The sequence below is a fragment of the Solanum pennellii genome, chromosome 9 (genome assembly GCF_001406875.1).
Source record: "Solanum pennellii chromosome 9, SPENNV200".
Taxonomy (NCBI): domain Eukaryota; kingdom Viridiplantae; phylum Streptophyta; class Magnoliopsida; order Solanales; family Solanaceae; genus Solanum; species Solanum pennellii.
Window position 1 is genome coordinate 74,621,087 of NC_028645.1, and position 17,149 is coordinate 74,638,235.

General features: G+C 33.1%; 1 protein-coding gene and 1 long non-coding RNA gene across 4 annotated transcripts in view; both read left to right on the forward strand.

Annotated features, from left to right (window-relative positions):
* On the forward strand, positions 1-650 carry LOC114078638. The gene is made up of 2 exons (XR_003580312.1): positions 1-67; positions 413-650. It is a non-coding gene; the product is annotated as an uncharacterized LOC114078638 (long non-coding RNA).
* Positions 651-11,923: 11,273 nt separating this feature from the next.
* Positions 11,924-17,149, forward strand: part of LOC107031397 (ribosome-recycling factor, chloroplastic) — a 6,711-nt gene continuing 1,485 nt past the window's right edge. For 2 of the 3 annotated variants that reach the window (XR_001458205.2, XM_015232746.2), the window contains exons 1-9: positions 11,924-12,104; positions 12,199-12,313; positions 12,712-12,781; positions 12,859-12,954; positions 13,473-13,570; positions 13,965-14,076; positions 15,727-15,793; positions 16,083-16,124; positions 17,095-17,149. The exon at positions 17,095-17,149 is cut by the window's right edge. Coding sequence is in view for 2 of the 3 variants with exons in the window: in XM_015232746.2 (XP_015088232.1) it covers positions 12,017-12,104; positions 12,199-12,313; positions 12,712-12,781; positions 12,859-12,954; positions 13,473-13,570; positions 13,965-14,076; positions 15,727-15,793; positions 16,083-16,105 (669 nt within the window). In the remaining variant the exon portion in view is untranslated. The remainder of the gene's footprint in view (positions 12,105-12,198; positions 12,314-12,711; positions 12,782-12,858; positions 12,955-13,472; positions 13,571-13,964; positions 14,077-15,726; positions 15,794-16,082; positions 16,125-17,094) is intronic. The other variant, XM_015232745.2, reaches the window with a different exon arrangement.

The window sequence follows — 17,149 nt, forward strand, 5'->3', positions numbered from 1 at the left end:
TTTGCAGCCTTACGAGTATAGTTATGGACTTTATGACGGAGCTTTGGATTGAACACTTAGAAAATAGGTAAATGATACTATGATATGTGATTCTCATTTTTCTTCGTAGAGGATAAAAAAGAAATAAAATTATTTGTTTATGTTTCATCTTTGATAATTAATATGATAATTTCAAACCGATGATTTGATGATTCTAACAAGTTCAAGATGCATTTTATAGTCAATTTATATCTAGGGTTAATTTTTATGGAATTTCAAATAATCTTTGAGAGTCCATTTTGAGTTATAATTTTTCCTTTTGTAATTTCCCATCCGGTGTTCTAAAGTTCACATTAGAGCTTTCAATTTTAGTTGAAATCTTATTATGTATTCTTTCGTACTCACCCTTCCGATCTTCACCTATATCGTGCAGGTATGAAGCTGAAGCGAGTAGGAGGTGATTCTTGCTTCAAGTTAATGTTCATCGAAGTCTTTGGAGATAGTTGCTTGGATGTTTCGCAAGATTCATACTGGTCTATCTTTTATTTTTGCATATCTTTACTTTTTTTAAAAATAATTATAATGTTTTCGGATCTTAGTCATGCTATTCTGAAAGTTTCGTACTCATATCACCATATTTTGGAGCTATAACTATTTTCATGTTTTTGTTATATTCTATATAAGCTTGACTTTAAGACTTCACTTTCTTTTTTTCTTTTTTTTTTGCTTCTATTATGCATTTTGATAAGTATTCGATTTGAATAAGAATTATCTTACCTGGGTGGATTAGAATAAGTGAAGTCCGAAGCTTAAAGGGCAAAAAAAATTATCAAAAATTTTAAAAGGGTATATCAATTTTTTTCTTAATCAAAAGAGTAAAAATGCTTTTCATATAGTGATTTTCTTCTGATGCCGTTACTTCGTTAGAATCGGAATTGCTGGTAAAAATCGCTAATCTACCGGCGATTTTGTCTAAAAAATAATACCACGTGTAGCATTTTAGTTTTAAAAAATTATTCTTTTTTAATAATCGATTTCAGTAAGAATTTTCTTTTCATTTTTCAAATCTATGCTAGCAATTAAAAAGTATACAATAAAAAATTATAAAATAACTCAATTGGTAGCGATGATTAAAAAAAAGTATTTTAAACTAAAATCGCTATACATGGAGCATTTTCTATTTTTTAAATAATTTCTGACAGAATTATACGCTGCCATAGCAGCGATTTAATTTTTTTGAAAACTTTTTTCCCGAGAAACGCTGCTCCGCCAGCAAAATTCTTTAAAAAAAAAAGAAAATTTTTTTTGGACAAAATCGCTGGTAGGTCAGCGATTTGATTCCAACAAAATAGCGGCGTCAGAAGAAAATCGTTATAGAAGGAGCATTTTTGCCCTTTTGGGTTTAAAAAAATTGATGCACCCCTTGAATTTTTTAAACTTTGAACTCAGAATAAGTGTCATCTTGATAATATTTTTTTTATTATTATTACTATCTCAACTTTTTGTTATTATTGTACATAACGGATAGAAATCAAAATCTATGCTCTATTTCTTCAATTTCACAAATATTCTCATTTTCATTTCATTGCGATTCTGCATTGGAGTTGAATCATATTCTACGTTATATTTGATTTGTAGTTTTTTCTTGTCTAATTTCATCGATTTTTTATTTCTTTGAAATTGCTACAACTTGATCTTCATACAAGACATGTTTCTTCATAACCATGTCATTTTTAACATAATTGATGTAAAAAATTTCAAAATTTCAGTACCTAACTATCTTTTCAATATTGTAAAATTTAACCTTGAGAGTAACTTATATAGGAGTACAATGATATGTGAAGCCTGCTAGTATCTATCTATATTTTGTAAATAACTTTATAGAGTACAACTCAAATTCAATCAACCAAAACAAAATGTATGATGCTTTGTATCTCCAAAGCCATCAATCGAAGAATTTTGATTCTTTACATATTGGCAAAGTTAATTTTCGCATGATAAAGGAGAAAAATAAATAAATTTCAAACTATGTTTTATTACTAAGAAATACAATTTCTGTGTAGTAAAACACTTATATCCGACCTAAAATTAGGACAAATTATTGGACGTAGAGAGAATATCACATTTTCTTAAATTTTCTCTATTTTTTTCTCATAAAGACCCAAAAATATCTTTTTAAAATAGAAATTTCAAAAATAGTCAAGACTAGAAGCGTAATCATGCAAAATATCTAAAGTTTGCTTAATTACGGTTGAACTATATGTTAGAAAAGAGAGAGGCAAGCGAAATTGTGTGAGGGAGGAGAGAGAAGAACGAGAGAGTAGAAGAGTCGAGATGTGGATTGTATTTGTATTTCTCCTGGATAATTGTAGATATATAACTAGAATTGTATGAACGAATACAATTATATCCAAATACAATTTGTGTCAATATACAAAATGTATTAGCAAATACAATTGCATCAAGTTCAAGTGTATTAACAAAATATAATTTGTATCAACAAACACAATTGTATCAATGTTTTATTTTGTAACTATCGTATTTGTGTACATATGTATTTGTTGTCATGTGCATTTGTATATATCTTTTATCATTTGTATTTGTATTTGTTGCCTTGTGTGTTTGTATCACTGAAAGAGAGTGAACAAAAACAGTAAGCTTCAAGCCATTACTCCATTGAAGAAGCTTGAAGCATTAGCAAGAAGGAGAAGAAGACTGTAATGTGAAACTGAAAAATGTATTGAATTCATGTTCTTCACGTGAGTATCTGTATTGCTTATATAGCAATCAGATGCTGAAACAAAATACAAAACTAACTAACTAATTCTACACATTAATCGATGTAACAAACTACTAATTTGAAATTACAATAATAGGCCTAACTAACTACTAACTAACTTCAACTTCTAACTAACTTTTGAATAGTTAGTTGCTGCCACTAACTAACTCTTCTTCAACTTCTTTTAACACACCCCCTCAAGCTGATGAGTGCATGACATTGATCACTCCAAGCTTGCCTAGAAGATGCACATGTTGAACTTGGCTTAGCCCTTTTGTCAATATGTCTGCGAGTTGTTGCTGTGTGTGAACATAAGCAGTGTTAACTTCCCCTGCTTTGATCTTGTCCCGGATAAAATGGCAATCTATCTCAATGTGTTTTGTCCTTTCATGTAGCACTGGATTAGCTGCTAGTTGTATAGCTGATTTGCTGTCACTGAAGATTGTAATAGGCAGTTGAACATTCACTCCTAATTCCTTAAACAATCCTAGAAGCCAAGTGATTTCTGAGACTGCTGATGCCATACTTCTGTACTCAGCTTCAGCTGAGCTTCTTGAAACAGTTTGTTGTTTCTTTGACTTCCAAGAAACTAAGGACTCCCCAAACTTAATGACATAGCCTGTGATGGATCTTCTTGTGTTAGGACAGGCTGCCCAATCAGAATCACACCAACAAGTAATTATGTTAGTAGGTTCAGAGTGTAACCAAACTCCTTGACCAACTGATCCTTTCAAGTATCTAATCACTCTAGTAGCTGCTTCCATATGTGATTTCTTGGGAGATTGCATGAACTGGCTCAAGGTTTGTACTGCATAACTTATGTCTGGCCTGGTGATAGTAACATATATCAATTTACCAATCAACCTTTGGTATGAAGTAATGTCATGCAGCACATCATCTTTATTGTAGCCATTTGCTTGATCATGTTCTACAGAAGTTAATCTCAAATTGGACTCCATTGGTGTGGTTGCAGGTTTAGCTCCTGTTAATCCAGCTTCAGCAATAAGTTCCAATATATATTTCCTTTGATTCAAAATAATCCCTCCAGAGGATCTTAATACTTCAATGCCTAAGAAAAATTTAAGTTCACCTAGATCTTTCAGTTTGAACTGCTTGTGTAGACATGCTTTAACTTCAGCAATCAGTTGCATGTTACTTCCTGTGATCAGTAGATCATCTACATAAACCAGAACAATGACAATATCTTCCCCCCTTTTTAGTGTGAACAATGAATAGTCATGAGCACTCTGACTAAAACCTGTGGCTTGCAATACCTTTGTAAGTTTCAGGTTCCACTGTCTTGAGGCTTGCTTAAGTCCATACAAAGACTTTAACAACTTGCAGACTTTGTTTTCACCTGGTTTTGCAAAACCTTCAGGCATTTTCATATATACTTCTTCATCTAAATCACCCTGTAAGAAAGCATTATAGACATCCATTTGGTACAATGTCCAGCCTTTTGATACTGCCAATGCAATGACACATCTAACTGTTACCATCTTGGCTACTGGAGAAAAAGTGTCATGATAATCCAATCCTTCTTGTTGACTGTATCCCTTTGCTACAAGTCTTGCTTTAAACCTTTCTATCTCACCATTTGCCTTATACTTTACTTTATATATCCACTTGGAACCAACTGCATGCATACCTTCTGGTAGTTCAACTACTTCCCAAGTATTATTTTCTTCAAGAGCTTTGATTTCCTGCTTCATGGCTTGTATCCACCTTTCATTTTGTGAAGCCTGCTTGAAGTTCTTGGGTTCTGTATACTCTGAAAGTTTGCTCAGAAAACTTCTACATTCAGGCTTTAATTTTTCATAATTCAGATAGCTAGCCATAGGATGTTTAGTACTGCTATGACCTTTAGTAATGGTATAATCTTTCATCCATATTGGCTCTTTGATGTTTCTTGAAGATCTTCTAACATAAGAGTCAACATGTGATGGTATGGCATGAGTGTTTTCAGAAACTTCCTCTGTTGTACTTGGTCTAGACATCTGATTTTCTGAATAACTCTCAGTCTCATTACCTTGACTGTCTTCATGAACCATACTAGTCTCTGCATGTTCACTATTATCAATCTCAGCTTCAATAGTTTGATTCTCTGCTTTCTCTAAAGGTGAACCATGTACATCACCCAATGGATCAAGTTGAGACTTTTCCTTAGCAAAAGGAAATATTTCTTCATGGAATACCACATCTCTGTTCACATGCACCTTAGTAGAGTGGATATCCAATAGCACATATCCTTTCTGCAACTCTGAGTACCCTAAGAGAATTGCTGCACTAGCTCTGGCTGAAAACTTATCCCCTTTAGGTACAGTTGTAGCATAGCAAAGACAACCTATCACCTTTAGATGAGACAAACTAGGTTGTTTACAATAAAGTAACTCATATGCACTTTTGTTGGAATTGGCTGATGAGGGTAATCTATTCATCAAATATACTGCAGCCCTTATGCAATAACCCCAAAATCTAATAGGTAGATGAGCTTGAAATCTGATTGCTCTTGCAATATTAAGGATGTGTCTGTGCTTTCTTTCAACCACACCATTTTGTTGTGGTGTGTGAGGGCAACTACTCTGATGCAATATTCCCAGATGATTGAATAAATCTTTACACTGTGAATTAAGGAATTCTGTGCCATTATCTGATCTCACAACCTTGACATGAGAATTGAACTGAGTATTGATCATTGAGAAGAAATTCTTTATAGCTACAATGGTTTCTGATTTTAACTGCAACAAATGAACCCATACAAATCTACTATAGTCATCTACTATAGTCAAGAAGTAATGCTTTCTATCTAGAGTAGGAGTCTTATAAGGTCCCCATAGATCCATATGAACAACATCAAACATCATGGAAGCTCTAGTAGTACTAACAGGAAAAGTAAGTCTAGTTTGCTTAGCTAAAGGACAAACAGGACAATGAGCTGGTATTCCATCACCTTTACTGCTTGAATTAATCCTGAGAAGCTTCAATATCTGTTGAGATGGATGTCCTAACCTTCTGTGCCATATTTCTGTGTCTTGTCTTATAGCTCCTGCAGCTACTATTTCTTGAGCACACTTTATTTTTTCCTTCTGTTTAGATGAAAAATTAGCCTTGAAACTGTATAATCCTCCTTCTTCTCTACCAATCCCCTTCACCCTGCCACTGCAGAGGTCCTGAAACACACAAAAGTCAGGATAAAAAGATACAAAACAATTCAGTTCTCTTGTAATCTTTGACACTGACAATAGACTGAACTTGAAATCTGGCACATGTAAAACACTTCTGGCCACTTCATTATCAAATATAGGTGTTTCACCAATATGACTGACTGTAACCTTGTCACCTGTTGGAAGATGAACTTGATTCATTTGTGACTTTGTTAATTCATGTCTCCTAGTTAGTAACTGCTTATTTGCAATGATATGATGAGTTGCACCTGAATCAACAATCCAATCCTGAATAGCAGGGTTTGTCATTAAACAAGTTGTAATACCTGCCATATTGACTTGTTTCGTTTCTTGCACATCTCTGTTTAACATCTCCATTATTTGTTTATACTCCTTTTCTGTGAATGTTTGTCCCTTTGGCACCTTCTGCATGTTATTGTTCTCCATCTGATTACTTGATGCAGCACTAGGATGATCATATTGATCATTAGAGATGTTGTTTGCAGCTTGATATCCTCTTCCATATCCATCATTATTTCCTGAACTTTGTCCTCCATATCCATTGAATTGACTTGTGCCATTTCTCATGTTTCCATTCCCATTTCCATGACCAGGTTTCTTCCTTTGTTTCCAGTCACTTGGATAACCAATCAACTTGTAGCAATTATCCTTTGTGTGACCAAGGAAGTGGCAGTAATCACATTTCTTTCCTTTGTAATGTTCCTTTCCAGCTCCTTGATTCCTATTAACACTCATCACCATAGAACCTGGTTTTTCAACTGCATTATCCATACAACTTGAGTGCTGAATCTCATCTTCTATAATCATAGCATAAGCTTGATTCATAGATGGTGTAGTTCCTTTAAGTAGAATCTGTCTCCTAGCCTGATCATATGATTCATTTAGGCCACTTAGGAATTGAATCAATCTCATCTGCTCCAAATGATCATTATACTCCTTCGATTGAGAACAAGTACTGCATGGACTTGGAACTATAGCATCATACTCATTCCATAGTGTTTTCAACTTTGAGAAGTAATGAGATACAGAATCTGTTCCTTGTGAGAGAGTGGTGATATCTCTATGTAATTGATAGATCCTTACTCTATTCACCTTGTCGAATCTTTCCTTTAGATCATTCCATACTGAGCAAGAGTTTGTGGCATACACAATACCACTAAGTAGTTCTTCACTGACTGTGTTCATCAGCCAAGAAAGCACAATCGCATTGCAAGTTTCCCATTGCTCATGCAATTCATCTTTGTACAGGGCTCTGGTGCAAGCACCAGTTACAAACCCATACTTCCTCTTCCCTAATAACGCAATCCTCATTGCTCTACTCCAGATTCCATAGTTTTCAGATCCAACCAGCTTGATTGGAATCAACACTGCACTAGAACTATCAGAGTTTCCAATGAACAATGGATCATTCTGATCTATCTTCAATCCCACCATATCTGCAGATCTTAAGCTACAGATTGTCACCAATTGACAGTGATTCGAACTCCACTAATTGTACAGATTACACTGCTCTGATACCATGAACAAAAACAGTAAGCTTCAAGCCATTACTCCATTGAAGAAGCTTGAAGCATTAGCAAGAAGGAGAAGAAGACTGTAATGTGAAACTGAAAAATGTATTGAATTCATGTTCTTCACGTGAGTATCTGTATTGCTTATATAGCAATCAGATGCTGAAACAAAATACAAAACTAACTAACTAATTCTACACATTAATCGATGTAACAAACTACTAATTTGAAATTACAATAATAGGCCTAACTAACTACTAACTAACTTCAACTTCTAACTAACTTTTGAATAGTTAGTTGCTGCCACTAACTAACTCTTCTTCAACTTCTTTTAACAGAGAGAAATTAGTCGTTATCATGTGTATTTGTATTCATCTATTGTTATGTGTGTGTATTTGTATGTGTACTTGTCACTTTGCATGTATTTGTGCTCCTTTGTTTCATCTGTATTTGTATTTTGTATTACTAAAAGGAAGATATACAATTGACACTTATCATTTATATTTGAATAATTGATTGTTAATTAAAGAGGAGGCGAGAGAGCGATATATATATATATATATATATATATATATAGATAGATAGATAGATAGATAGATAGAGAGATAGATAGATAGATAGATAGATAGATAGATAGATAGATAGAGAGCGAGAGAGAGAGAGAGAGGTGATGGAGAGATGGCAGAAAAAGGGAGGAGAGGAATGAGTGAATTATAAAGAGAAGAGAGGTGAGGAAGAGATGAAAAAGGATAAGAGGAGACGGAGAGAGAGGACGAGAGGGATCGTTTGGTTGAGACCAAGTTACCTTAGGATTAATTATTCTGGGATAACTTATCGCACCATATATATGAGATAAGTTATCCTATCACTATGGTATAAATGATGGAATAAGTAGTTCCAAACATGACAATCAAACAAGATACCCACATTTTATCCATGACAATCGGTTATTGATCGTTATTGGTTCAACTGTTAACAGTTCAAACTATTTTCATTAATAATTACTAATTGGCTAATCACTGATTAACCGTATGCAGTAGCTAGTACTCATTGATGAACTTTTCCCTGCTAGTTTACCATATAAATACTTCATAAAATTCCATATTAACCAGAACAAAGATGTCAATATTGTCTAAACTAGCAAACTCAACCAGGATTCTTCATAAAAACCAAGTCAATTTCGATATGAACTATAAAGAGAGACCATTACAACACTACTAACAAAAATCATTAATGATCATGAGACCATTACTAATTTTAAAAAAAATCATTGCAGATTGTAGTATAGCAAGCATATCTCACTAACTCACCTCACTGTAATAAGAAGATAAAACAAAGACCTAAAAGTAAGGGAACCAACCATTTAAACTTCAATTTAGACACTTAGAGAATGATATTCAATATAACTTGTCAGTGGGGGAGTAATGAAAATGAATCAATGAGTGATGTCGCAACTTTAAAATATTCTTGTGAAATTTGAATGTCAATAATAAAGCAACTGTAAAGAGTCTTGGATACTAAAGCGTAAACAAACCCTAAGGGATCGTTTAGTTTGAATACAAGTTATGCTCGAATAAGTTATGTTGGGAATAGTTATGATGGAATTAGTTTTGATTGCTTGTTTAGTTTGTCACATTCAAACTTATACTCATTGCATAATTTCTAAGAATAAGGTGTTTGTTTACGATAATACCCTCCACCTTATTTATTTATTTATTTATTACATTTACTTTACAAACTTTAATTAGTTATTCCTTTTTTAAAAAATAAAATTTCCGTCTTATTTAGCTTAAATATTTTGTGCGTGTTTTCATGATTGTATCGTGTATTTTAAAATTAAACTTTCATCTTATTCAACTTAAAAATAAAATTTTCATTTAATTTAGCTTTAAAATAAAACTTTGATCATATTTAGTTTAGAACTAAAATTTTCATTTTAAATATATTAAAGTAATAAAAATTATATTATTGAAGTTATCTACATTATAATTGATATACAAAAGGAAAAATTGTATATAATAGCTAACTATTAATTCAAATTAAATGCTATACATATACTTTAATTTAATTGTACCCTATAGCAAACTATTTTCCTTCTTTCTCCGGTGAAATCTCACTCGCTACTCTCGTTTGGTGGTAGTCTCGCCCGTCTCTCTAGCTTTTATACAAACACAAATGTATAAAATGTGTTTGTGTTTGTATAAAATAAGAGGAAATTGTATATATACATATATTTTCGTTCCCTTCTCTCCCTCTCCAGATCTCGTTTACCACTCTCGTATATCTCACTCTCCACCCTCATCTCTCTCGCTTATACAAATAGAAACAAAATGTATAAATTGTGATTCTGTTTGTATAAAAAGAGATAAAAATGTATATACATATACAAATTCATATATCTTCGTCCTATACACTTATAATTGTATAATACAAATATTCCCCTATCAAGTTTTCTTTTGCTTTCTCTCTCTCATTTCATATATACACAAATTATACAATTAATCTTTTGTATACAACCGTTTTCTTTTGTATATGTATAGTGAATTATACAATTGTTTTCTTTGTATATATGTAGCGAATTATACAACTGTTTTTTTTTGTATATGTATGGTGAAATATACATATTTATGTTTGTTATGAAACACAATTATGCAAACTAAAGCTATAAGAGTTTTTGTCCAAAAACATCCTTTAACTATACCCCAAATTTAAATTACACCCTTAAAAACTTTCATTTCTAGTAGAAAACATCATTTAACTATACCCCAAACTTAAACTATATCCTTAAAGTATTATTTTTAGCAGAAAACATCCTTTAAGTATTTGTAAATAAACAAATTTCATCCTTTTGTTAGATATTGTCAAAAAACTAATGGATCTTATGAAAACATTAGCAATTAACATGACTATCAACAAAAGTTATTCTACATAATTTCATAACTTGCTACAAGAAGTTCTTGGAAAATATAAAAAATCTTAGACATTGTTGCTTATGGAAATTAAAAATGACTTGGAAGGTGTGAGCGTACATAATTTGTCTTTTTCGTGACGGAAAGAAGCTCGAGATTAATTATTTTTATCTTTTTCTTAACCAATTAAATCAATAGATTTTTAGGTCAATCTAATATTGAAGTGATCGAATATTGATTATGTCTCGTATTTGAGTTTCATTCTACATTATTAGAAGCGGAAGCCTTTAACAAATGCCGTTTCTAACATATTCAATTGAGAAGAAACATATTTAAACTGATAATATTTTTTAATTAAAATTACATGAAAAATGAATGAAAAAACGATCAAATTAAAATTTTTGCATAATTCTTAACTCAATTACGAAAAAGTTAACGATAATATTCTTAGCATATCTAAGAATAATAATAGGAAGGATGACTTAATTGTTGTGGATATGTCGGGTAGTTTTACGAGAAATTCAAGTAGAAGGATGAAATTGCTCACTTTAAAATACTTGAAGAATGTTTTATGGTAAGAATGATACTTTAATGATGTAATTTAAGTTTAAGGTATAGTTAAAGAATGTTTTCTGCTAGAAATGATGCTTTAAGGATGTAGTTTAACTTTGGGATATAGTAAAAGGATGTTTTGGCCAAAAACATATAAATATAATTTTTATGATTGGTATATGTGAAAGTTACTCATAAAATATAAGTTTTGAAGTGACTAGTAAACTATTTAATTAAAAATATGCAATTAATTAGTAGGAGTGGGCAATTTAAGAGAAATCAAATAAATATAAAAATTAGGCAAATTAATTCAACTTATAATATGTCATAAATAAAAATTGTATTTATAAAATATAATTTCTTAATGAAAAAATATATTATCATAAGAACAACTAATAATTAAGGTTGTGAATGTTATTATAAATGTTATAAAAAATTATGTTAATTTACATGAAGTAAAGTGGTGTAAAAAGAGAGTTTAAGGGGGTGCTATTTTTGTTGTTTTACCTACTTTATTCCAAGATAAGTTATCCTGAGATTACTATTCCACCCTATGTAAGGATAATTTATCCCACGACTAATTGTTAATCTCAGGATAAGCTATTCCAGCTTTTGCAACCAAACAACGGATTAGAGACCACTTAAAAGTTATCCCAGAATTAAGTTCCTTTTTCCATAACACCAAACGACCCCTAAAGGTTAAAAGTACATGAAGCCTTAAGTGGTATAAATGTAATTAAACTTCTTATCGGATTATCGAGGCACCCGAGTAGAATTATGGCCAAACGAAATCCAAATCAATAAGCTGACCTGAACGATTAACCCATTAACCTTAACCCAACAACTAAATTATCGATTCAAATTATTAATTTCGAATCAATTTTGACCAGCCCTACACAAAACAACCTTTAAAAAACCAAACTATGACTGCGAATAATAATTCTTTCAAATTATTTTGCATAACTAGTTAATTTTTCTATTAAAATAATGAAAGAAGAAAAGAGTAATAAAATGGAAACTTCTTATCCAAAAGTTCAGGCTGAAGTCTAAAATAAAGAAGAAAGAGCTTTTGTCTTTGCAAAATTCACAGTCCCTTCAACCATGACGATAGCTTTGTCGCCTGCAACTCCAGTACGTTTGCTATGCCAACAGCAACTCACCCGCAAACCTGTCCTCTTTTGCTTTCAAGGTATCTCTCTTTCTTCTCTCTATTTGGAAGTCTTTTGAGCTTCTGAGTTTTGAAAGGTGTCCGTCTCTGTGGCATTTCATCAAACATCTTGCAGATAAATTTCCTACTTCTGGTAATGTGGTATGTTGGTCGGCGTCTGCGAATTACTCGAGCCTATGGGTTGGAGCAAGGAGATTGCAGCCTCTTGTTAAACCATCTTGGGGAAAGAGGCAAGCTACGTCTGTACTCTTGTGCTGTTTGCTCATTCTTTTTGTATGTCAGTACAAAATGTTAAGTACCCATGTAGGAATGAAACATCTGGATTGACTCGAATGGATATTCAAGAGTATAGTCGACCCCAAATAGTTTGGTGTTTGGGGTTAGGGGAGGGGGAAATAGGGATGGTATTAATAGGTGAGGAATCGAATCACCAATAAAATGAAGGTTCAGGCAGCCAACAAACTGACCTACTAAGATTTCTCAAATAGTTTGGTATTGAGGTGTAGCAGTAGTAGATAGATGTTGTTTGTCTTGGTGGTGCTTGCATTGAGTTTCATTGTTGATCTCCATATGCGTAACTTGGGTTGATTTCATTATTTATTTATGGTAACTTGGGTTGATTATTCAGAAGTGGAATTGTGAGGTGTGCAACAATTGAAGAAATAGAAGCTGAAAAATCTTCGATTGAGAAAGATGTGGTGAGTATGGTGATTTTTGTTTTCATTATCAAAAGCTATGTTAACTCTTTGTTTACAGACCTTTTATTTTACTTTAGAAAGAAAGGATGGAAAAGACAGTTGAAACTGTTAGGTCAAATTTCAACTCTATAAGGACAGGAAGAGCTAGCCCAGCAATGCTAGATAAAATTGAGGTAAGACATTCTGTAGGATCCCCTCCCCCATTTACACTTGTTGTTAACATGACTATTTTCTTTATAACCATCACAACTGATACAGTAGAAAGTACTGGGCAGCTTGCAAAGCCATTTAAATGGTACCAATAAAATTTGTAATTTATAAGTAATTAAGAGTCCTGTTGGTCAGGCCACGTTGATATTTTTTCCTCTCCAATTCTCTTCAGGTCTATCAGAAGTAAAAGATCATTTTTTTTCTCTTGTCAATTGTACCACGTACCTGCTGCTCTTGCATTATCACTTCTGAATGATTTATGTGTTTTTGCCTGAAGGCTTATCTGTCTTTTCAGTACTTCACTTCAAGCCCCTAGCATTTCCTTTAATATTTCTCATGCACTATTCATACAAATTATCCGGGTGTGGAGATGTGGTGTCTGAGACATGGTGATAAAACATAATTTCTTTGTTTCATTTTTATAATTCAGTATATCTAAGTCCAGCTTTTCTTTTTTTTCATTTTGTATTGCTCATACAAGGTTGATTATTATGGCACTCCAGTCAGCTTGAAAAGCATAGCACAAATTAGCACTCCTGATGCAAGTTCTATCTTGGTGCAGCCGTATGACAAATCCAGGTTGAACTTCTGAAACATTTGAATAAAGAAAGAAAATCAGGTCGGACTGATATTATGGATGTCTTGTATGACCATTATCTCACACTTTCTTGATATCATCAATACTACTTGTAAATTCTTAGATTCATTTGAGGTAGGGTTGCAAAAGAGTGAGTTCTGGAATTCAGATGCATCAGAACAATAGGACGTCTACTTCATCGGACTCATTGGCCATTATGTACTGCTTTTCTTGTAAAATTGTCATGATTACAAGTCATAGAATTTGTTGTCAGTTTTAGGCCTTAGGCTAATAAAATCATTCTCGTGAGGAATTCGTTAGAACCATTTTGTACTAACTCTGCATATGTTTGCACTTTGCACTGCACTAAGCATTAGTCTTTGTCTTAATTTTCAGTTTAAAGGCTATAGAGAAGGCTATTGTCAGCTCCGATGTTGGTATGACGCCAAATAATGATGGAGAAGTAATACGATTGGCTGTACCCCAGTTGACATCAGACAGGAGGAAGGTATTAAGTGTTCCAGTGCTTAGTCAAGTTTGTTTTTTCTAGATGCCAACTTTCAGCTTGAATGTTAATCTTTGTTTCTTTTTTGATAAGCAAGGATGAATGTTTGTTCATCTCACTGTGGTCATTTAGCCACTCATGCTATGGGTTGGATTTATATGATCTTTGTTTTATTTACCTGGTTTCCGGATAGCCATGCTTTCTCATCTTCTTTGTCCTGTATCTTGGAAAATATTTGGCTATTGTTCCTGAAAATTTGGATCACTAATTAATGTTCTCATTCTGTAGTCAAGAACTACAGACTAGGTGGCCGTTTGGATTGACTTATTTTAGGTGTTTTTAAGCCAAAATAGCTTTTATGCAATTTTGAAGTGTTTGGGTAAAGTTAAAAAGTGTTTATAAGCACTTATTTTAAAAGCCAAAAGTCATAAGCTAGGAATCATAGCTTATGGCTTTTGGCTTATAAGTCATAAGCCAAAAGCCAATCCAAACAGGCCCTAGGTACTTGCTTTTCAGTTACATCTGTTTTGTGTTAATATCTTGTATCTTTGTCATTAATATTCAGTAAGTTTGTCTTCCTCTTTTAAGGAATTAGACCCAATAGGATGTCATAAACATTTCAGTTTGTGAGGTAGGTGATTTAACCTTTCCAAAGTTTTACTGTATTGTCCCTACATGGTACACTATGTAGGCTGTGAAGGATTTTAAGCTAAATACCCATGTCTTTTGCTCCTTACTTTTCTGCCCTATATCACCCCCTTAATAGAGGAACACAAGATTTGAAATATAAGCAGTGTTTGCCTTATAGTAACTTCCCTGTCACTGTATCTTCTAGCCTTTATGCCAATGTACTCTTCTGAAGTGACCTTCTTCATACTAGAATATAGATATTTTATGGGGTTATATAACGTTATGATCTTCTACTTATGGTATTATATTGATTTACTGGTGTATTGGAAAAGAATTGTATAATACCATTGATAATCTGTTAAAAAATCACAATGTTTCTGGTGTTTCTCTATGGGAGCTTATTGGGAAAACCTGGCTTTACCGCTCAGTCCTAAAACAACAACTTATCCAGTGTAGTCCCATATGTGGGGTATGTGAGGGTACAGTGTATGCAAACCTTACTCCTACCTCATGGAGGTAAAGAGGCTGTTTTCAAAAGACCTTGGGATCAAGTAACGCATATCAAAGTAGTTTGAAGAAGAAAAATACAGATGCAAAGAGCGATGCCTAAACTATTGAATGCTTAAACTAATTCATACTTCTTTTGTTGTTTTTATGTTTATTTCATGTGTTTTTATAGTAACCAATGATCTTAAGTTCATATATGGCTGTAATATTTCATTGCTTTGGCAACTAAAGCCCATTTAATTCGAAGGACAATATACTTTCATGTTTGAATTGATACTGGAATCAAGCTTTCATTGCTTACAGCCCTCATTTAAAGTTGATGCTGTCATTTTTCATGATAAATACGTTATTGGTTTACCAATATGAAGTTCTTCTGGTGTATCTGACATCATCTAGTCTTCATGACTTCTCTATAATGCTTGGATGAAATTAGGGGCACTGCCTACACTATGCAATTCTCTTAAATGGCTAGACATATAGATTTAATAACTGATTGAGTGACCTTGTTTTTATTAGAGGACTGACAAACTCGATTTCTTATCTCAAGTACACGTGACGTTTTCCTATTCAAGCTACGTGACAGGTGCACACTCCCAAAATAACCTTCGCTTTCGAATTGATGGGCATCCATTCTGTTATTTGATTCAGAACATTTGTCCTTTTTATTATGAAGTATTTCAAAAGTTATGGCTTACAATGCATGCTTTTATGAAAAATGTACTTGCAGCTTTTGATCTAGTTCTACTTAAGTCTACTTAATTGGTTTTCCCCAAAGTTTATGAGTTGGGTAAATTTGCGACAATTCAGTATATTCAATTTCCGACACTGAGTATATTTTAATTTTCACTTTTATTTCTCTTCTTTTTATCCAGGAATTATCCAAAATTGTTTCTAAACAAGCCGAGGAAGGAAAGGTAAGTTTTATCTGTTCTAAGAGCTGTTTCTAACTTCTTTTCTATGTTTATTTTCTGCTTTCCAAAAGAAAAAATAATCGTTATTCTTAATCTAGTGGGATCTACTATTAGAAATATCTCCTGTTTGTCCTTTAGAGCACCTGAGGTTTCAGATTTACAAGTAGTCATGTCTGTGGTATATTTATACCTTCAGTTGGTGCTTGTAGAGGTACCTTCTCCAGGTTCCTTATTGTATTAAGCGGTAAAACTTGATGTTATGAACAACGGGGTAGTTCAATCATCCAACAAAAAGATACTAAATGACACATTTAGAACTGGGATTGTGAGGAAGAGAATTTCTTACATTTTGTTGCAAATATGCATCTTTTATGTCTGGTTTGCTTTGTATAGAGTGTTCAAATTTTGACATGGTTGACTAAATTATTATTGCAGTCAGCATATGATGTTGAGATAACTTTTCATACTCTCTCCCTCCCTCCCAACTGTGACACAATTATTGTTGAAACAAGAAAAAGCTCTTCTGTCCACAAATTACCTAAACAATTCAACTAATGCGTCAATTTTAAGAAATGTTTAGATTATACTGCTGTTATTCTAGCCCCCGGGCGTTGCTTTAATGGTAAGAGCACAAAGTGTGATGTGTGGGTTAAGCGCACGTCATAAGTTCAAACCCTGCCGTAAACAAAAGCTTGGTATTTAAGTAGAGAACGGATGAGGGGGCAGACTCAATAATCACTGAATTTAGTACAGTTCGTCATTTTCCCTCTGGGATTTCTAGGTAATGAAAAAAACCAGCGCTGCTATTCTGAATGGAAAAACCTTTTGTCTTCTTATATTCAAAGTCAGAAAGCTTGGCCTCTTACTTTGAATCTGTCTGTTGGTTTGGGATGGAGTAGTTGATTGTGCTTATATTGCCTATTGATCATGTCTGTTGGACTATTACTATCTCTTTCTCATAAAATATTTGCAGGTAGCTATAAGGAATATAAGAAGAGATGCCTTAAAAGCTTATGAAAAACTTGAGA